This window comes from Wolffia australiana, chromosome 3 (genome assembly GCF_029677425.1).
Source record: "Wolffia australiana isolate 7733 chromosome 3, ASM2967742v1".
In the NCBI taxonomy this organism is placed as follows: Eukaryota; Viridiplantae; Streptophyta; class Magnoliopsida; order Alismatales; family Araceae; genus Wolffia; species Wolffia australiana.
In genome coordinates, this window is record NC_135837.1 from 2,764,452 (window position 1) to 2,786,195 (window position 21,744).

Here is a 21,744-nt window from a genome sequence, read left to right on the forward strand (position 1 = left end):
ACGACGGCCCCCGTTTGCCGCCCCCCGGTATTTATCCTGCGAGGGAAAGTGACGTGGCGACCGTTGCATTGTGTCCTGGATAGGGCAGCTGGCTGAGTTTGGTTCGCCGTCCGAGGTAGCCCCATCCGTTTCGATACGCACCGTTGCGGTGCGCTTGCCTTACCCCGTTTGACGGAGACGAGAAAGGATAATGTGAGAGAAGTGAGCAACGGTAGAGAGAGAGATGAGCAATGATAGATGGACGAGAGAGAGAGACTTGAAACTAGAGAGAGAGAAATGGGCAACGGTAGATAGATGAGAGAGGTGACTAGAAACCAGAGAGAGAGAAATGGGCAACGGTAGATAGATGAGAGAGTGAGACTAGAAACAAGAGAGAGAGAAATGGGCAACGGTAGATAGATGAGAGAGAGAGAGATGGGCAAGGGTAGATAGACGAGAAAGAGAGACTAGAACCAAGAGAGAGAGAGAGAGAGAGATGGGCAACGGTAGGTAGACGAGAAAGAGAGACTAGAACCAAGAGAGAGAGAGAGAGAGAGATGGGCAACGGTAGGTAGACGAGAAAGAGAGACTAGAAACAAGAGAGGGAAAAACAACAATAGATAGACTTTAGTGAGAGAGAGAGAGACGGGCAACGTCAGATAGACGAGAGAGACTAGAAACAAGAGAGAGAGAGACGGGCAACGTCAGATAGACGAGAGAGACTAGAAACAAGAGAGAGAGAGAGATGTGCAAGAATAGATAGAAAAGTGAGAGAGAAAGAGAGAGAGATGGGCAACGTCGGATAGATGAGAGAGAGAGAGATGAGCAAGAATAGATAGACTAGTGAGAGGGATAGAGACTAGAAACAAGAGTGTGATGGCCAACGGTAGATAGACCAGAGAGAGAAGAAACGGGAGAGAGAAAGAGAGAGAGACTAGAAATAAGGGAGAGAGAGAGAGAGATAAGTAACAAAAGACAGATGCCAGTGGGGGGGACAGAGAGAGAGAGAAACTAGAAACAAGGGAGCGATGAGCAACAATACAGTGAAGAGAGAGAGATCAGAAGAGGCAAGAAACAAGATAGATGAAAAGCGATAGACAGAGAGACAGAGAGCGACTAAAGACAAGAGATTGACGAGAAACAGTAGATAAAAAAAGATGAGAAGAGAGACAATAAACAGGAGAGAGAGAGAGAGGAAGAAATAGACTAGAAACAAGAGAGAGAGAGGCTAGAAATAAGAGAGAGAGAGAGAGATGTGAATATATTGAGTAAATTGAGCAAAGTTCCCGAGCATATATTCAGTAAAGTTGAGACCTCTCACCAGCATAATCCTGCCAAAAAAAGCATCACTAGGGCCAATCACGGAATCTTTGGCCCTGGCCTGGACCCAGGCTGGGTGCTCGGCCATAATCTCGTCGAGAAGGGGGGGATCGGCTCCGCCGCCGCACCTCCACATCCCAATGCTCCCGGCTTAACCTCGGCGCCGCTGCCCGGGGAATTCTGTCCCCAGACCTAAATCCCACTTCGTCCCGGTAAAGTCCCGGCTTTCCCCGCCGAGGACTCATCCTTGGCCTGTCTCTGCTCCGGCCCCGTGGCGGAGATACAAATACACGGCTGCCCGCGAACTCGAAGCGGAACTTGTGGCACTTGTTGCAGTACTCCCGGCGGGCGAAATTCAAGTTACCACACCTGAAAGAGAAAAAAACTAACAAATCAAAAAAAAATCAGAATTCCTCAGAGAATTTAATCCTCACTAACTTACAGAGGGTTCTTGCAGATCCAGTCCCCGGCTCGTGGGGCCAAATTGGGGTCATTCCTAATTTGGCCGTCGGGACCGTCACGATGCCAACAATCTCGGGCCCTGTCAAATGCTGACAGCGCGCCACGACCGTACGGCGGTGGACTGAAGCTCCGGCTGCTGCCACCATTGCACATATAGCCTGGCGATACATCCGGATGCTTGACACTGCCGCTACCGCCATTGCGCACATAAGCTTGAGATATGTCACTATACCAGCCACCACTGCTGCCCCGGCCACCCCAAGACTCACGGCTATCGCCGTCAAACCCAAACCCACACTGTCGACGGTCAACGCTCGGCGATCGCCGGAAATCATCATACTCTTGATCGTGCCGCCTATGTGGCCCTCGCCAGCGCAGGTCGAACTCTGCATTGGGGCGACGACGAGGTTGGGGATCTCCTGATGGCATGTCATCCCGGTCAAAGTGACGGTACTTGGGCTGTGTCGACAATGGGGAATCCGCACGAGTGCCATACCCTGGAAAGAAGAAGAGTGAGCACCCAAGTCGAGAGACCGAGCCACGAGGCGCAACAACTGAAGGATCCCACGACCAGTGATCCATCCATCATTCAAGAGCTTTTGACCAAACTAGGAGAGTTGACCTAACGAAGCAGGGATTTCCAAGTCAATCTAAGCAGTTTAAGTTAATTTAACCCATCAGCCAAAGCTTAAGTCTTTAATCAGCACCCAGCAGGTTGCACAGCTTTCTTTCCCCCAAATTTCCTTTTGCTTAAAAAAATCATGAAGCAAAACCGAACTTTACTTAATCCCTGTATTTGAATCCCTGTAAGGAGACTCTGACAAAGACAGACTTCTTCTCTTTTTACAATTTTTGCCCAAATGCTCCAGGGAGTTGTAAAGATAAACATAAGAGCTCCAGGACAGACACTTCAGACAAAGATCTCAAAGAATTCTTCTGATTCATAGATCCTCTATCTTGCATGAACCACCAGTATCTTTTTGGCTACCGTGATCTGGAAATGTCGCAGAAATCTCCAGCAAAATTCAATCTCTGACACCCTTGGCAGAACGAAAAGCAAAATTCAATCAGCAGATGGAGGTATTTTTTACGCAGGACTGGTCCTCGCAACAGTAACCTCAGTTTTATTTATCAACAAATGTTCTTGGATCGAACCCGTAATCTGAAATGCGTACAACACCACACATCTTACTTCACACCCAGAAAAATTGGCCACAATGATCACTTGGGTCATGTTTTTAACAAATTTCAACCCACTACCACAGATTTGAGAGGGGTGGTCAGATGTTAAGCAGCAGTTATCTCAATCCATCATTCATGGTTTGAATGCAATTAACCAAAGGAACTCAGGGGGCCAAAAAACTACCCATCAGCACAAAAGTTAGACCGATAAAAAGACCAAGATAATATCAAAAACTATGAACCTCGCATCAATATCTAACCGTGCGAAGCGACATCACCGGGCAAAGCAAAGATCCTTCGATCATAAGAACAAGAACGGCCACCAAAATCACGAAAATTCAAGCGACGAAGCCAGCCGACCCAAGAACAAGAACCAGTCGAAAGAAAACAATCAAGGAAGCACCAAAATCCAATCAAGAATTCAGGGAAAATCAGAGGAAGAACGTCGCCGGACCTGAATCATCCGAAAATCTCCGATTACGAGCATCACCATTCTCCCTTTCACTGCTTCCACCGCGATCCGGAGCTCGATCAGGCCTCACTACCACGCTGCTGAGGCTTCCCTTCGACGGCCGCGCCGGCGACTCCGTCTCCTCTTCTCCTTCTCGCGGTCTCATCTCTCCCGCCCTCTCCGCAAGATCTGCCCTAACTCAAATCCAACGAGGCCATTCATATTTAAACCCCACGCGTAGCTATTTGTTATTTAATCCCCTGAGCTATTTATTTTTTAATAGAAAAATAATCGAAATTTTCTGCCATTTGCTTGACTAAACTAATTGTCTTATTTTATTTCAAATCTCACACTCGTGGTGTAAAAAGGAAAAAACAAATGCGACCTCAGAAATAAATAAATAACATTAGAAGATCTGTTTTTTTGCTTACTTTCAATGTAATTGTGCCGGGATATGGGAGTTGGTTATAGACAGACATAGTGTTCGCCCGACCCGATACCGACATCAGATTACGGGATCGGGACGGATGCTGAATCAGATATCAGAAATCACATTTCCGATATCTGTATTTACTGATATCCGGATATCATATTGGATATTGGTTGATACAGTACCGATATCCGTCTCGATGTCATATTTCCGATATCATTATCCGTCTCGATGTCGCCATCCGCCTCCGTCTCTCGGGAAGGATGATGATATCAGATTTAAAAATTTATCCGGATATCAGATTTCAAAATCCAACATGAAATGTTTGTAAAAATATATTTATTCATTGAAGCTGTCATCCTGCAATGGTTTGGAGAGAATTTTTCAAATATATTATCAGCTCGTTTAATATATACAATTCAAAAGTTTTGTTTTCTTCCATATGGGAGAATAGGATTCGGAGGCAAGTAGAGAACTTTTAAGTTATTATTACCTCATTTGATATATACTATATTATTACCTTGTTTCATATATACGCTTCAGATTTTGTGTTTTCTTCCATATGGGATAATAGGACTCGAAGTTTAAACTACGAATGCTATTATCCCATACGGAAGAAAATGAAAATTTTGAAGCACATTTATGAAACGAGGTAACATTAGTAAAAGATTTGGGCGTTGTTCATGTTAAACATCTAAAATCATGTTCATTATTGATTATTTCTCTTGATACCGGATATCGATATCCGGATACTGGTTCAGATATTCGGATATCGAAAGCTGATATCCAGAATCCGATATCCGCCTCGTCCTTACCTCGTATATATCCGTTTTACATGACTGTCGGTATCCGTTCGATATCTGATATCCGGTATCAGACGCCGTCCTGATTTTTTCTGGATATCAGATATCGGATGTCCGATACTGGATATTGGACAGCCATTCCCTCGATGGACCAGGACTGAATGGCTGTCAGTTCAGTCATGCATTCGGAGGATTAGAAGTCTCTACTCCGCCCAAATTTTGCCTCCATCTGTCCCGACCCGTCTCTGTCTATGAAGGAGAACAAAATCTGTCCCGTCTCTGTCTCTGTCTATGGATAATGATGGATGACCGATGACCAACTGCAGAATTGATGGATGATTGATCATTAATTGAGGATAATGATGGATGGCTGATGACTAATGACGGAAATGATGGATGACTAATACAGAAATGATGGATAACTAATGATTAATGATGCAAATGATGGACGACTAATGACTAATGACGGAAATGATGGATGGCTGATGATCAGTGACGGGAATGATGGAGATGACTTTGTACAGTCATCCTGTGGTGTGTGACAGATGATGGGTTGGGACGACCATCCATCATTCGCGCTCCAATCCTACACGAGCGCTTCAAAAACAAATTAATAATACTCATTTTCTCAATTATTATTTAAGTGAATTGATGTCAATTTTGTTGTCTAGTACCATCTCCGACCTCATGGGATGAAGAGGGAAAAAATAGGATATGTAAAAGATGATGAGGTTGACTTGACCATTGACCTCAGCAAAGAGTCAACTCAGAGCCCAGGGGGCTTCAGAAAGGGAATGGGGAAGAGGTCTTCCGCGTTTATGGGGAGTCTGAGGATCTGTTGAATCGGCTCGGGCACGAGAGTTGAGCCCTTCCAAGAGTCGAACCACGGCCCCCCGCCGACCTCAACCGCTGCCATATTGCTAGTCACATCCAGCACCAGCTGCCAACCAAGTCCACCCGAGTTATTCTTAAAATCATTAAAAATCAATAAAAATAATGATTTTACCTTGCGACTAAAAAAATGCACTTTAGTTGACACTCTTTCATATAAAAGATTATTCCTAAAACGCAAAGGAATTCATTCTTTAAAGTTTAAGGCGGCTGAAAATAGGATCTTATTTTCAATAAAATTGGGCACCTGAAAATAGTATTATTCCTTAAAATCAGGAAAAAAAACTTTCATTCAAAGTTTAGGTCAACTGAAATTAGGATTTTCAAGAGCCCTTGATATTTTCTATGAGCAGGATTATTATTAAAGCTCGTAGAAGTTCATTTTTTAATTTAAGGCCAGTCAAAATAGCATTTTCTTGAATCGTTGACACTTTTTATGAGCGTGATTTTTCTTAAACTTCATTAAAAAATCATTTATAAAGAAGTTTATAACATCTGAGAACAGGATTTCCCGGAGATGTAGATAATTCATCCTAAAATCCATTAAAAAAATCAGTTGAAAGAAGTTTGGAGCAGCTAAAATAAGTACCAGCAAGATTATTTATAAATCAAATTTTACTAGCAGCAGCTGAAAATAGGATTTTCCTGAGCCATCGACACTTTCTGTGCAGGATAACTCGCAAAACTAATACAAAAATATGAATTATCTAATTCAGGGAAACTGGAATAAGATTTTTCACAGTCCTTGATACACCTTTTCATGCGAAGGGTTATTCATAAAACTCATAGAAAATCATTTTTTTACAGTTGAGAGCAGCTGAAATTGGACTTTCCAGTGTTGTCGATACTTCTTTGTGCACATTTGTTTTTCCTAAAACTGATATAAATTAATTTCTATAAGTTTAAGGGAGCTGAAAATAAGATGTTGAAGAGTACCTGGCCCTTGGATCCGTCATACTTTCTTTCCCATATCTTCATGGAGAGGTCAGCAAAGCACGTGTCCTTGCATGCCGTGGTGAACCCCGCTTCGGTGGTTGGGGCTCGTAAAGGGGTTCCCGGGTCCTCCGTAGCAGCCTCTAATTCTACCTGCCCCGCAATAACATTCTCATCATTTATCAAAAACAAAAATTAAATAATTGAAAATGTTTGGAAGTAAGACTCTTGTTTTTTCTGATGTCCCTGATAATGGACACCTGATTAGAGAGCACATATCAATTATCTTCTCATGGCTTAACTCCAAGAGGATTGAAGGTATCAGGATGATGAAATTTATAAAAAATAAAACCCATAATCAAGATTTCGAAAACATAAAAAAAAGTGCACCGTACTTGGCCAAAATAATATCCCAGAAGAATTTTCTTGGAAAGTAAAAATATATGTACTGCTTCTAGAGCGATAAGTGTAGGGAAATCACCAGAAATGACTTGTTTTCAGCTGAAATCCTCCAGCGACCCCACGGAGTAATGTCCCAGCTAACAACGCCGTCCCAGGGAATGAATTCGTAGAACTTGCCTCCATTGTGCACTCCAATCTGCGTCAATACCAGAACAAAGGAGATGACGGATGGGGAAAAAAGATCCAATTTAACTCCAAATTATTGTGACCGATCAGATACGATCCTGAGCATCATAAGTTGTTCATAGCTACCAGATTTAGAAGTTGGAGGAGAGGAGAAAAAAGATGAAATAGAGAGATAAAATACCATGGCAACGCTCTCATAAATGTCGACTAGCCCAGGCACCTTACGTAGCCCGCCACCTGCAGTCAACGCCACTTGACCGTTCGCTCCTTCGAAGACATTGCATTGAACCTAAAAAATGTATTTCTTCATTTCTTAACACGTATGTATAGACATCAAGATTATGGTCGCACTTAATGCATTGCATTGAACCTAGAATTGGGTTGATCACTGATCTGGGGCGATCTTCCCTCTATTTCTTCAAAAAATAAATAATGTCATGGCATGCGAGGGACACATGCTACTTCAAAACACATCGCATTGGAAATTTGAGAAAAGGGTTGTCATTGGGTTGCAAAAGGATTCAACATCTCTTTCGAGATCATTCAAGTAAATGAATCTTGATTCGTGGTCAAATTATTCTGAAAAACTAATTTAACTCATCGATAAGTGCAATATGAAACTGTTTATCTCATTACGACTATTTTACAGCTTCAACAAAACGGACGCAGATCTAACCACGCAAATGGTAGATCCGAGACCAAAGACTTCAAATGAGGAGAAAATATGAATGATTTGTCCAGTGTTATGATCAATTAACACTTTTCTATGAAGACAAAACCCATAACTAATCCCAATTTAGAGAATATAAGAAGTTTCAGCTCTCAAAGTCGGAAGGAGCTTGTTTCCAATCCTCATCTGATTCAATTTTGCAGATTAGGTGGTTGAAGTGTGAGCAGAAATCTTAGAATAAAATATTTTCTACAGGTTTTAAATATTTTCCAGTATGTTAAATAAAATAAATATAAAAAATACTAACCCAGAACCACCTTCTGGGAAAGCCTGCCCCCCAGTTCTTTTCAGAGTATGAAGGTGCATCCTCAAATTCAAAACGCTGCCCATCCCATTCAATCCAGCCTGACATCCCATAACCAGTCATTTAAGACTTTAAGAGAATTTATGCATTTTTAGAGATGATGAAGAAATAAGTCCAACAATTGTAACACCTAGCTGGTAAACATGCTCTCTTTTTAGCTGAACGTTCAAAGAGGGATGGAAATGGTGAGAAAATGCTGAATTATCGGCAAACTAACACTTTATGGATTAAAAAAAGTCAGATCCCATATACCAACTTAAATAAATTTTAATACAGAATCTACAAGAAATAAATGAGAACATTCAAAATAAATATTTTAAAATGACTAAATGAACATGAAAATTGATATTAGTTATCAGTAATTTGGAGCATAAGCATCACAAAGATGAATCAACTATGAAATGTTATGAAGTAAATAATGGTTGAATCCAAGCTGGGATAGTGGTGCTCATTCCTAACCAATATGTTGGAGGGAGCATCCCCACCTAGAGATTTGTCCACTGGTTCATGCAAATCTGAAGAAGTTATCATGGACGGGCCAAGAGCATGGAAACTTGCACATTTGGTTCTTGCCGTTTAGAACAATTTATTCTGGTGCACCTCTCCTAACTACTGACAATTTAATCTGGAATATTTTTTTGGGAGGGACCATTCTTCATATTTCTGAGAAATCCCTTCATTATTAAAAAAAATCAAAGTTCAGACTTAAATTAATCATTGAACTACAACTCATATAGCATGTAGTCTAGAATGAGCGAGTGTAAGAAAATCAAGGTGTACAGATCGAGAATTTAACATTCTAAGCTTTGTGAAGAACTAGAAGGAAGCAAATTTCCCCACTTTAAAATGCCATTTTTCTGCACACCAATTTCGATTTGACAAGATCATTACAACCCAAAAATCCCCCAGTCAAAACGTCAAATTAGTACATCTTTCAATAAAAAAAAAACGTCAAATTAGTACAAACCTGTTGAGAGTCCGCCTGCCATGCAGATCTGCCAATGCGGTTCAAAGACGGGTAACATAGCTGGCCAACTCGCAGTGGACTTCTGAACTGATTCCACGTCACCCCAACCATAAACTGGACGAGTACTGTACTCCCACCGTGCGGTCTTTACTGTTTGTAAGTTACTTGATCTGTGAAAGAGGATTGCATCCCAGTGATGAAATGCAATGCTTGCAACTCAGCATTCAGAACAATAAACAAAAACCTTGTTGAGTGAATTTTCGTCAAGAATAAGATGAGTTTATTTCGGCGAGACCTGTTTTTTGCTATAAAACTTCAATGACATTTGAATCTTACCACTGTTCGAGTTTACTATTGTGTATAAGCCTGATAGTCTACCTCTCTCTCGATCCACTCAGTTTATCGGGACCATGGGCTGTGTTCTCTTAAAGTATATTTCAAGATGAGCATCAATCTCCAAATAAATTATTTAAGTTTTAGTCCAACTGCCGTCCCTCCGACTCTAACATTTGACGGAAAGTTACAGAGGGATTTAGGGCTGCTACCAAATTTATTATTTGTTAGATAAAAAACTGCCACCAATAACAAATTCAAGAAAGGGGGTTTCTTTTTAATTCATTACTGGGTTATGTTTTATTTGATGTTTTTCAGCAAAATCAACAATTTGGATAAAATAAAATATAGATTAAGCCCTTTTAAATGAGAAATAGTTTAAACATGAAATATTTACCCTGTGCTAAACAGCCTGGACGCATTATTCTATAAATTTAAGTCGAATAAATCCAACTGACACTGGTATGACTAACTAACACACTTATTAACTGATTTATAACCAGCACGTCATTCATAAAAGTTGAATAAATCCAAAGAAAATTTACCTTCCGTCATCACGAATGAAACCTTGGTGCCATATCGGAGTGACCTGAAAACCTTCCAAGACTCGACTGTTGAATTCCTACGAAAGATGACAATGCTAGTATTTATATCACATTCTGGATAGAATGGAAATGAAACGCTCTGCATAATAGAAGGTGGAAAACTTCTTTATTAAAAAGGTAGTCCGATCTTTAAGGTCTTGATGGATGGGAAATGGTTTTGTAACATTTAAGGTCTTGATCACTCTCTTTTCATGAATTACAATGGTAGACCTGTTTCAGTTTAAGATGCAAAGCAAGGACAGCATAATGGAAGAGAAAGTCTAGATCTGAATCCAAATTTAAGTTGGCCCCAGGATAAACAAAAATATTATAAAATAATGATTGAGACAGTATACTTAAAGCCAGATTATTAATTTAGCATGGTCGGAAAGAGGATAAATGATCATAAGTTCCTGTAAGATGTTTGAGACGATCACAGCACATATAAAACGCGCATGATCTCCAGCATAAAGCTTAGCCGGTGATGATGTATCTTAAACTCGACATGAAACCAATTTGAATTTTCTCCTAGAACAGTGCATTGGCTGAAATAACGGGAGACATTTACCAGTGCTATCATTTTTCCAAGTAGCCCAATGAAAAGGCTAAATAAGCAGATAGAGATTGATCACTCAACTTTTTCAGATATTGGAACGAATACTGAAAGATTAAAGAGTGAAAGATATGCACCTCAGGCGTAAGCTCCCTATTTGGTGCCTTTGAACCTTCCCTTGAGGAAAAAGTACTCCCCAACGACAATTCATGCCTGCCTAGCATTGAGGTACGATTAAACTAATGAATTTCACATGTTAGCCAGATAACAAAGGATCCCAACATAGAAATATCAGCATATTCTGTGGATAATAATAAAAATAAATGAAACGGTTGTCACACCTTTGTTTGAAAGAAGGATAATAGAGAGATACTATCTTAAAGAAGTGATTGAGCATCAAAATCCGCATTAGGGAATTTTTTCTAAATAAAAGCTTAATGAATGCGATCTCTGTAACAAAATAATTTCCAATGATTCTCTAAAGTTGATGTATAAACTATTACATCATCAATTACTTTCTTCCTGGGTTCTGAAATACTCAACATTTAGTTTAAAAAGTTAACATCAAATGCTTTCTTCCTGGAATCTGAAATGCTCCATATTTATTAAAAATAATCAAAATAACCAATAAGAAATTGGGCTGGTAAGCTTACTTCCCCAAAAATTCGAAGATTCTGAAGAATACTGGCAAATATATTTGTCATCAGCTCCAAGAATTTGAGCCCCTACTCCTGTAGACCTAGGTCCATGCACAATACTTTCCAACGTTCCCAGTGGCTTGTTAAAGGCAGGATTCTCAACTGAATACATGAAGCAGAAGCTTTGCCGGCATTCTGGAATTGAAACCCTGAAATACCATCCTTCAAAGAACGGCCGTGTTGTTCCATCGAAGTGGTACCTGGTTCACAATCAAAGAGATGAGACGGGTTGCATTACATATATTTTGAAATATTTAGGGGCTTTATTGTTTGAAAGAAGGATTTAGGGGATTAATTACCCAGTCATATAATTATTGACATCGAAACGAGACGGTAGGCGCGTAATTGAAAAATCAAATACACGGATCGAATAACAAGTTCTATTATCATTCTCCTAAATGCATGATTGTGACGAATTTTCAGCGCCCTGATTGCATTTCCCCGTGGGCATTGAATCGTGATAGAATTTAATCAGACAACAAATTTACCCACTATGAGGCGTCCAGTGCTGTCCGTTAATGGGTTTAGGTACGTAAACGGGCCTCTTAAAAAATAATTTCAATCATTTCAATTATCCCAATCAATCGAGAATTGGAATCGAAACATGAATTTCACTGGTCGCAGAGAAATACAAAAAATCTAACACAAAAATCAACCGATCCGCTCGATGACCTTGCACCGACATGCATGATGATTAACGACTTTTACATGGACCAAATAGACTGCATTCTGCCAGCAGGCATTGAATCGCGACAAAATTTAACCAAAAACAATAAATCTACCCGCTATGAGGAGTCCGGAGCTGCCTGTTGCTGGGAGTAGGCGCGTAAACAGGCCTCTTAACAATAGCCGAGCTCTCCTGCTGCTCCTCGGCAGCAGAGACCGCCATTACAGTCCGAAACCCCTCCCGACGTCGCATCCGCACATTTGAAGGCCGAGAAATCGGAGAAAAACATGCCTTGCCAGATCCACTCCACGAGCTAATCAGATCGGAAATCAACGCCGGTCGGATCTCGTTGAGAGAAGGAAGACGGCAATTCGCCGCGGCCATTGAAGCTGGGAAGATCGATCACGAACTGTTCAGGCTTAAGCGGTTCCAACTGCTCGGGTATTTATAGGTACAGGTTGAACGCTGCTCGACTGGTAAAGAGCCTACGTGTCATTTTCTCCGCCTTTTGAATTTACTGACGTGGTTCACTCTCGTCGCTTCCCTCCACAGAAAGAGTAATTAAAATATTAAGTCGGGTGATTTCTCAAAATGCCTGATTTTTATTAAGTCGGGTGATTTTAATTAAAATAATTAAATTGCCTGATTTGGTCTGGAGCTTCTAGCACTGTTGGATACCATGATGTGCTCTGAGAGCTATGCTTGTTGGACGAAAGATGGATGACGCTTTCGGACGGACTCGACATGACTGAATGGATATCTGTTCAGTCTTTCGTCCACATCATTTCATTCTGTCTGAGTCGTCATCCGTCCATGTTTTGTCATCGTCACAACGCCATCATCAGGCCCATTCTTTCATTCATTCGTTGTGGAAAATAGGAAGAGAAGTGCACGAGCGAGAATGATACAGATAAATAGAAAAAGAGCACGATAGCAAGAGAGATAAAGAGAGGAACGAGAAAGATAAATAAGAGAGAGATAGTAGGCAGGCAAGAGAACATAGCTTCACAGTGACAAGTCATTTTCTCATTACTTTGGCTCTCTCATTTTCTATTTTCATAGGCATTAATATAGTTGGATTTCAAAGAAATGGGTTTTATTTTTTAAGCTTTATGAGAGAGAGATAGAGATAGAGAGAGAGAGACATCGAGAAAATAGATGGGGAGAGAGAGACAGAGAAAGATAGAGAGAGAGAGAGATTGAGATAATTGTTGTCGCTACCTTCCATGTAACAGTTATGTTCTTCGTCAACGATGGTTGTCGTCCCAGTGGTCCATGGTCTTCGTCTATGTCCTTGATTGTCATTATCCCCCTTGAGGACAGTTATCATCCCCCTCATCAACGGTCATCAATGCTGTCACCAGCAGTGGTTATCCCATTGTTGTCATTCATCCTCATGTCGTCGTCAATCATTGTCCCCATCGTTGTTGTCGTGGTCCACGTAGTAGTTGGTCATCGTCCCATCGTCAACGTTGTTGTTTGCATCATCATCGAACTAAACTAACTTAGCTAGTATGTCTTCAAAAAACTTCACCCACACAATAGTTCCTCATGTGCTTACTCCCCTTTGTGCCCTACCTCCAGATGTAATGGAAAAGGTGAAACAACAGTGATGGATCAATTGCACGGATATGTCCAGAGGTTGCACACTGAACATCTTAACGCAGCTCATTTAAGGAACCAAGAAAGCACATTAAAAAAACCATGTAAATGTGATTGGATTGTCATTTATTGTAGTCATCAAACTTGAGTATAGTCTTTCCCTACTTTGTTATATGTGAAACCATCCTACTTAAGGGCAATTGGGTAGGGATAGATCATAAAAAATTTGATGGATTTATATGGCCTACAAGCTTAACTCACATCATCATCTTGTTTAAAATTATCAATGCAAACTATGTTTAATATTATTCATCCATAATAATAATTGAATTATGACGAGACCGCACTACAATTATCTCGCATATCATGAATTATACATATAATTCATGAAAAATGTTGTTAAATCCCTTTTACTTCCATATGCACGATACATCTTATTGAAATTTATGAACATCCATTGTATGCTCCCCAGTGAAGCTTTATGTGGTAGAAGCAATTCAGGATGGGTTACACGATGAACCCAAAATGAAACATGAAACTATACATATTTTATGGCCACTTTGGCATCACCCTATTATAGAAAAATTCATCTCGTGCATTAGATGGAGTGTTTTGTTAAAAAAATATATTTTAATGTAATTTTGCATAATTTTAGAATTCCAATTATTTTCATTAAAAGGAGTTTTAACATTACTAATTTTAATGAGTTAAATTCTCTCTCCGATGGTTATTCCACCTTTCAGAATGTGGAAGGTAAAAGAAGGAATAAAATTATAAGAATAAGAGAAAACACGCACACACATACATACAGAAAAAAATAGTTCCACTGGCCAAGGCATCTAGCTATGCGCAACAGTGCACAAGCCAGCCGTAGGCAGGCGAGCATAGAGCGCTCAAGCCCACCTGCAGCGGGCGAACACCAACACCCTAGAAACACTGCCCAAAAATCGTACAGACACAAAAAGCCAAGCCTAAGAAGGCCCATCAAAGAGAGCCCACAAAATCCCACATAGAGGTAGCCATCACACGCTCACGGGGGAGATGTCATTTTATTTTATTATTTTAAGTGGCCAAGGAATAACCTAAAATAGGGGTTGAACTAGGTCTACTTAAGAAATGAGGTAGATGAAATGGGAGGTAGATGAAATGGGAGACACAATTATTTTTCTTAGACAGTTTAGGCTAATCCTTTATGACGTTTGGGGGTATCCATCCCAAAGTGATGATGTGCACTAAACATATTTGTGTGAATTCCCCCGAGCAAATCACTTGGAAATAGGGTTGAACAAGGATACCAAGAAAAATAAAAAGTCGATGAAGCTTTAACTTTATTACTAATCATCAACTCCCAACGACTTCCACAAAACGACATCGCTTGATCTACTTTAACTTTGTCCCCAAAACCTTCTTCTTATGGCCCCTGAAGCCTTAACCTGACTGACCACAAAGATCTAGCAAGAACAATATATTTCGGAATTATATCTTCTCCTCAACAACACTTAGTATCAAAACTCCTTAAATAGTATTGAAGACAAGGATCAATTTCATGTATTTCAACATGAATCTTTTTAGATCATAAATTTATTGATAAAGAGATAAAAAATCATAAATGTAACTATGACTACCATGTAGTAATAAATCCCTCTTTGTGGTCGTTCTTTCTTCAAGTCCTCTTTTCCTCCATGATTTTCTTTGGATGAAATTCCTTGATTCATATTTGACATTTGGTCCCTAAAACTCAAATATCTTTTTGATTCCACATCTACGTGGTTTCGTAATATAATTTCGCGCAGCTGTTATCTCACACAGTGTGTTCAAAATCAAATCAGATAAATCTCTAGAGATCACTCTTTCCATGTTCTTGTTGGATTATGTGATTTGGTTTGTCCATGGAAAACACGATTCCATTGATGTGGAAGCGTGTTGATCAATTTATATTCGAACTTTAAAATCAAACATTGAATGTACCTTTTGGGGAACTCATTCCACCCTTGATTTTGCCGCTCCGAAATTTTTTTGAAGCTGTTCACGCGTCTGGCCTTCAGAAGTATCCATGCAATCACTCGGCGCTTTGATCTCCACGTCTTCTTCTTCAAATCTTCTTTAAAATTTAGAAGATCTTCTCACCATGAAGACACTTTCCTTGGATGAGTGGAGAAGAAAGTGGAGAACGGGAGGGGCTCTCAAATCTGGTTGGCCTAAGTTCTTGAAATGAGTGCCCTTCCCTATTTATATTTCACTTTAAGTTTTTTCTCAAAAACCTTTAAAAGTAAAATATATCTACCAATGTTATGTGTCTGACCCTCTACACCCTTGTATTGCTCTAGTTAATAACTTTAGTTGCCCAATAACAATTTTGGTCAACCTTATTAATTAACTATATCAACATATATATTAATTAAATAAGGATCGATTTAACCCAATCGATCGGCTAAGTTTTCAGCCCGTGGGGTGCCAAGCTACATCGTGCTCTAGAAGATATCGAGTAGTGTTGAACTCTCTTATGGAACATTTACCTTCATCGGTTACTGTATATGTATAACCCATCATTCGCACGAGACTCTCGAACGACTTAGGGTATGGTTTATCGTCAAACCTTAATCTGTCATTTGATTAGTATTGATGCGTAACGGGGATCAATGGAGAACTCCTTCTCCAATATCCTCATTACCCTGGCCAGGGATTTTTATACATCATCTTCCTTGAGTCAATCTCCTCTTATACCAAGGGCAGATGATCCCATCTTGACCACTCAATCATATCCGTGAGCTTCTTACTACATCAGAGATATGCCTTGTTTGAATCCCATGATTAGAGGCTCTTAAGTTGTAGTCAAATGTAGTCGTCCATTCACGAGATGTCCTTGGTATCTTAGGTCAGTGGATCACTTATATTACGGTGACATGAATCGACCTGATTTACGTTTAGGTATGATACCATTTAGGGATTCCCGCGGATCAATTTAGTAAACTCTTTCTCCAAAGAGCACCAAATATCTATCATTAGTGTTGCCACATTTATAGCCACATGATAAGTTACACTTATCGTATAAGTAGGATCAACTAGTGTTATTCTATCTAGATAATTCGATGTCTGTCTTGACTATCCATCAAATATGAATATTTAGAATACAAGTTTAAAGAATATTGATAATTGTATTTTGATCTCATCATAATTCACTATGTCATTGCAAGTATTCATGGACTTCATTATGAACATCACACTAGAATAATAATGAACGTAAATATTTTATTCAATTAATGTAAATAAACATGGTGGTGTGATTGGCTTGACAAACACATAATATTCATCAGTTCTTAGTTTACCATCTGATTCCTCCGTGTCCAACTTCAAACTCCTATAACTCTCTCAAAACTCAACCAAATGATGTGGTTCAAATTTCTTCGATTTTTTATGGATGTTAGCAATGATTCTGATGTTGAAAAAATCTCAAAATCAGTAAAAAAACTATGCTAAAGATTGTAAAATTATCACAAGATTGAGGATGTGCAAATTTCAGAGGCCAGCATTCTTTCCTTTGAATCTTGAAACACCCGAAACCAAAAACCATACCAAGTTCTTTGGACTTGGATTGATGTTAGAAAAAATAATCTCTTTAAAGAATGCTAAGAACTGCTTGAAAATTTCTCCAAGGATTGATAGATCTCTCTAGCTTTTGGACTGCGATTATCAAAGGGCAATGAGAATGGAGATTTGAAATTAGGTCTCAAGCTGTCTATATAGACTTAGAAATCTGAAAGGACCTAATGGTAATTTTTCAAAAGTCCAACAGTCATGTGTATTGATTATGATTAAATAATATAAAACAATAATCATTTTAATTTCAAATTTTTGTACATTTACAATTTTTCCATACATTCAAAATACCTTACAAGAGTTAAGAGCAAAAACTAGCCGTCATGCCTAGGGTTTCAACTTTAAAATAATCTTAAACTTTTAGGTATGTTTGCCAAATCATTTTAATCAAGATATTTCCATTCGGTAGTCATTTTCATGTAATTAATTTCATTAAATCATTGGTATATTCAGTCTTAAATACTTGAAGGTAATCATTAGGAATTTTAATAAGTTATTAAATAAATCAATGGATTCAAATTCAGACAAATATTTGAACACTGCTAGAAAATATATTTATCTTAATACCACAGAAAGTGCAAGTCTTAAATACAGGATTTGACTTGTTCACAATATGGTCGAACTAAGTAACCTTTTAATAAAACTAAGGCTCCTATTTAATCTTCACTGTCAGTCAATTAGTTGACTGAGGACTTATTGTGCTTTGATCACAACCCTTTTTGAGGCACACATTACTTTGAAAATTCATCAAAACACACATTAAAGCATTGAGCTAAAATGTTGTTAAAACTTAATCTTTATTTTTCATATATCTTATTCTAATTAGATTTATATAGCTATTGTTTCTGTTTCAACTTTGCAATGGGTTGGGATGACAAGTGACAAGAAGGATCGCGACCAATGGGCCGCAATCTTAAGACAAATGAAAAGAAAGCTTGACTGGGCTTCAAGCTGACCCTACCCAAAGCCCACGTCATAATGTGTTGAATTATAATTGGCATTTTAATCCCATCCGTCCAATATTCATACAGAGGATCGGATGGTCTGTGTTACATATGACTCTTATTATTATTTATTTTTCTAGGCCTCTGATTGGCCACGACTAGTGATGGGGATTGCGGGACCCTTACATGGAAGAATTATAAAGGAGAAAAAGGCTAATGGGCCTGATGCCAAGGCACTGACATGGCTCATGAGTACATCATAACTAAAAGGGGTCCAGCACTACAATTTTATCACAGCTGTTGTACTGCCTACAAAGGCTATCAAACGGCTAGCAGGCACATCTGTCCATCTTTTCCCCTGGTCGTCACCTCTGATGGCCTCACGACAGTTTCCAATTTTGGGGGACCAACTAGGGTGATCCTCCAAAAGTACAACTCATCTACGACCACTAGAGGCCTCCAAAGGGTTTAAAAAGGGGTCGAAGGCCCCCCCATTTTCACATCTTTTGATCCATACACACTTTGGTTGTGAGATGAACAGGGGAGAGGAGTGAAACCTCTCCCAATACTTGGAACACCCAGGATGATACCTTGGGAGTCTTAGGACTCCTCAGATTCATGCCAGCATGGAGCAAGGCAGGAGGAGACAAACACCAAAGCTAGGAGGCAGAGATCGTTGTCACCATTCTCCTAAATAAGGGCAATTCAGGTGTTTTTTTAACTCCATAGGTAGATTAGTATTTGATTATGTCATTTGGACATGTGTATTTGATTCAAATGAAAGTCAAAATTGGTTTCTTAATTTTTTTTCTAAGTTCGGCCTCTTTGAGGCATTTTGACAAACATCTTCTTGGCATTGGGTATTTTACACAAATTTTCCTCGATTTTACCTCGTTAAAAATACTAATGTATTATGCTATTATATATCATATTCCCTAACTATACATTAATACACAGATGATTCCATAACTCCCCTATTAATGATCTCTCTGTCCTTCTATTCCTTTCTCCCTTTTTCATAAGATATTCTTCTAGAATTAAAAAAAAAAAAATCTCTATTTCTCTTAAACTGACATTTATATCATATACAAATATTTCTTGCCTCATTAATCTATAACTAACTCAATAATTCCTCATTACTATATAAATCTCCTATCTTATACATAGCCTACTATTAATTAAATAAATAATTCTCCTATCTTCTATTACGAATAGTACATTATTTTTCTCTCTAGTTTATTAATTTTATATAACTCTTCCACTGCATATCTTAATATATTCATTCATTGTAACACTATAAATAAAATTTATAATCTTTCTTACTTAGTATATATAAAATATATATAAATATTAATCCTAATAAATAATATAGTTAACATCCTATATTGTAACTATCTTACCTCTTCCTTTCACAACTTCTCTCTATCATTATTTATTATTACTTAACATCATATATAGTCCTAATTTCTCCGCTTCCCTATCTACATCTTTTTACTGACTATTCTTCAACTTTCATTATCGTTATTATTATTATTACTTCTCTAACTCAACATATAACTAACCTCTTTAATTACCCTTATTCTCATCCAAAATTATAAATTAACCTAACATAAGTATTAGATTCGCCTCTTAAGGCCATTCCCTGTGGAGACGACCTCACTCATTATGCAAACATGAGCAAGTTTTGTATAATTATAAGTTTTGTTATGATTTGGGTAAATTAAATCACAAATGCATTAAATACACTTGTAATTTGCCTTCATTGTTACCATGCATTAAATTTTTTGAAAGGACAACACCAAGCCCAAAAAAAACAACATAAAAGATAGATTGCATTATGAATATCTCAAAGGACACCATAAAAATTTCAATAATATTTATTAGACATCATTCCATCAAGCACAGGCAAACCAAATGGCAATCATCTTATCGTTACGTGCAAGAGATTTTAGCAAGAAATAGATCACAATATGTATTAATACCGCTTAAAACTGAATATTTTCAAGGATCCCAGAAAAATTTTCAATAATAATCATTGTTCCATCAAGCACGAGCGCCCAAATGGTATCATAATTTTTTGAAAGGGATTTTAGCAAATAATACATAACACAATATATTAATACCACTTCACATGTAATTTTTCTGGAAAAGTAAACATCTTCTAAGATCCCTTAATTTTTCTTCATAGATAATTATCAGCAATCATTCCATCATGCAACAGCAGCTCAAGTAGCCTTAGTATTTGCAAGGCATTTTAGCAAGTAATAGAAAACAATATATATTAGTACCACTTCACATGTAAAAATTCTGGACAAAATGAACATCTTCAAGCATCCCATAAAAAATTCTCCAAAACAATTCCGGACACACTTTTATCAAGCTCAAGCAGCCCAAATTACCGCAATATTATAATTCGTTGGAAGGGATTTTAGCAAATAATAGATCACAATATTTATTAATCCCACTTCGCATGTAAATATTCAGGGAAAAATAAATATCTTTGAGCATCCCATGATACGTACTTCAAAACAGTTCTACACATGATTCCATGGGCAGCCCGAATAACCTCAGTATTATAATTATTTGCAATGGAGTTTAGCCAGTAATAGATCACAAAATGTATTAATACCACTTCACATGCAAAAATTCAGGAAAAAAATGAATATCTTCAAGCTTCCCATGAAAACTTCTCCAAAACAATTCCGGACATGATTCCATTAAGCTTGGTCAGCCCAAATGGCCTCAGTATTTTAATTATCTGCAAGGGGCTTTTGCAAGTAATAGATCGCAAGGTGTATTAATACCACTTCACATGAAAAAAAGAAGGAAAAATAAATATCTTCAAGCATCCCATCAAAACTTCTCCGAAACAATTCCGGACGTGATTCCATCAAATCACAAACTCTCCAAATGTCCACAGTATTATAATGTACTTTAGCAAGCAATAAATCACAACATATATATACAACTTCACATTAAAAAATTCAGCAAAAAAATGTACATTTCCAAGCGCCCCATCAAAACTTCTCCAAAATAATTCCACACATGATTCCATCAAGCACAAGCACCCCAAATGTCCACATTATTGTAATGTACATTAGCAAGCACTAAATCACAACATACATTAATGCAACTTCACATGCAAACATTCAGGGAAAAAAGAACATTTCCAAGCACCCCATCAAAACTTCTCCAAAACAATTCCAGACATGATTCCATCAAGCACAATAACTCCAAATGGCCATAGTATTATAATGTATTTTAGCAAGTATGAATGCAACTTCACATGAAAAAAATCAGGAAAAAAAAAACATCTTCAAAGCATCCCATCAAAACAATCCCATGACGCCTGACTGCCTGAGGATTATATAATAACTTGAATATATATTAACAACCCTTCTATGTTGGATATCAAAATCTGACATCCAACTCCGATATCTGATATCGTCATCGTATCCGAGAGACGGAGGCGGATGATGACATCGAGACTGATACCGATATGGCCTATCGCTATTGTAGCAACCGATATCCGATATCCGGATATAGGTATAAATGGATACCAAAAATTGGATTTTCAGTATCAAGTACAGCATCCGTCCCGATACCGTAATCAGATGTCTGTATTATAATACCTTGCAAGGGGTTTTGGCAAGTGAAGAGAAATACCAAGTACAAATGCAATAAAGTACCACCGGCCGCCTCTAGAGAACAGTATTATAATTATAG

At 38.4% G+C, this 21,744-nt stretch overlaps 2 protein-coding genes across 5 annotated transcripts; both read right to left on the bottom strand.

Moving 5' to 3' along the window:
• Nucleotides 1-21: 21 nt before the first annotated feature.
• Nucleotides 22-3,668, bottom strand: LOC144700613 (RNA-binding protein-like protein). Of its 4 annotated transcripts, XM_078572058.1 has the most exons (4): nucleotides 3,398-3,668; nucleotides 1,742-2,258; nucleotides 1,301-1,668; nucleotides 22-158 (listed from the first exon to the last, which is right to left on the bottom strand). In XM_078572058.1, the coding sequence occupies exons 1-3, from the start codon at nucleotides 3,558-3,560 to the stop codon at nucleotides 1,329-1,331; spliced, it is 1,020 nt and encodes a 339-aa protein (XP_078428184.1). In that variant the 5' UTR covers nucleotides 3,561-3,668; the 3' UTR covers nucleotides 22-158; nucleotides 1,301-1,328. The 4 variants fall into 4 exon arrangements, with proteins under 4 accessions (XP_078428184.1, XP_078428183.1, XP_078428185.1 ...); XM_078572057.1 differs by lacking the exon at nucleotides 22-158 and having other exon boundaries at nucleotides 1,226-1,668; nucleotides 3,398-3,666; XM_078572059.1 differs by lacking the exon at nucleotides 22-158 and having other exon boundaries at nucleotides 1,226-1,668; nucleotides 1,742-2,923; nucleotides 3,398-3,539.
• A 1,644-nt stretch (nucleotides 3,669-5,312) lies between these two features.
• Nucleotides 5,313-12,305, bottom strand: VTE1 (tocopherol cyclase, chloroplast / vitamin E deficient 1 (VTE1) / sucrose export defective 1 (SXD1)). The gene is made up of 10 exons (XM_078572061.1): nucleotides 11,991-12,305; nucleotides 11,164-11,408; nucleotides 10,648-10,727; nucleotides 9,919-9,995; nucleotides 9,041-9,210; nucleotides 8,017-8,114; nucleotides 7,221-7,328; nucleotides 6,933-7,049; nucleotides 6,455-6,604; nucleotides 5,313-5,567 (listed from the first exon to the last, which is right to left on the bottom strand). Exons 1-10 carry the CDS (start codon nucleotides 12,257-12,259, stop codon nucleotides 5,394-5,396), a joined length of 1,488 nt encoding a protein of 495 aa, XP_078428187.1. The 5' UTR covers nucleotides 12,260-12,305; the 3' UTR covers nucleotides 5,313-5,393.
• Nucleotides 12,306-21,744: the final 9,439 nt, after the last annotated feature.

Coding starts and splice junctions, on each gene's coding strand:
- LOC144700613 (XM_078572058.1), bottom strand. CDS start 3,560: ATGAGACCGCGAGAAGGAGAAGAGGAGACGGAGTCGCCGGCGCGGCCG. Junction 2,259..3,397: donor GAGATTTTCGGATGATTCAG/GTCCGGCGACGT, acceptor TCTTCTTTCCAG/GGTATGGCACTCGTGCGGAT. Junction 1,669..1,741: donor TGGATCTGCAAGAACCCTCT/GTAAGTTAGTGA, acceptor TTTCTCTTTCAG/GTGTGGTAACTTGAATTTCG.
- VTE1 (XM_078572061.1), bottom strand. CDS start 12,259: ATGGCCGCGGCGAATTGCCGTCTTCCTTCTCTCAACGAGATCCGACCG. Junction 7,329..8,016: donor TTCCCAGAAGGTGGTTCTGG/GTTAGTATTTTT, acceptor TACATTTTTTAG/GTTCAATGCAATGTCTTCGA. Junction 7,050..7,220: donor TTTATGAGAGCGTTGCCATG/GTATTTTATCTC, acceptor GTATTGACGCAG/ATTGGAGTGCACAATGGAGG.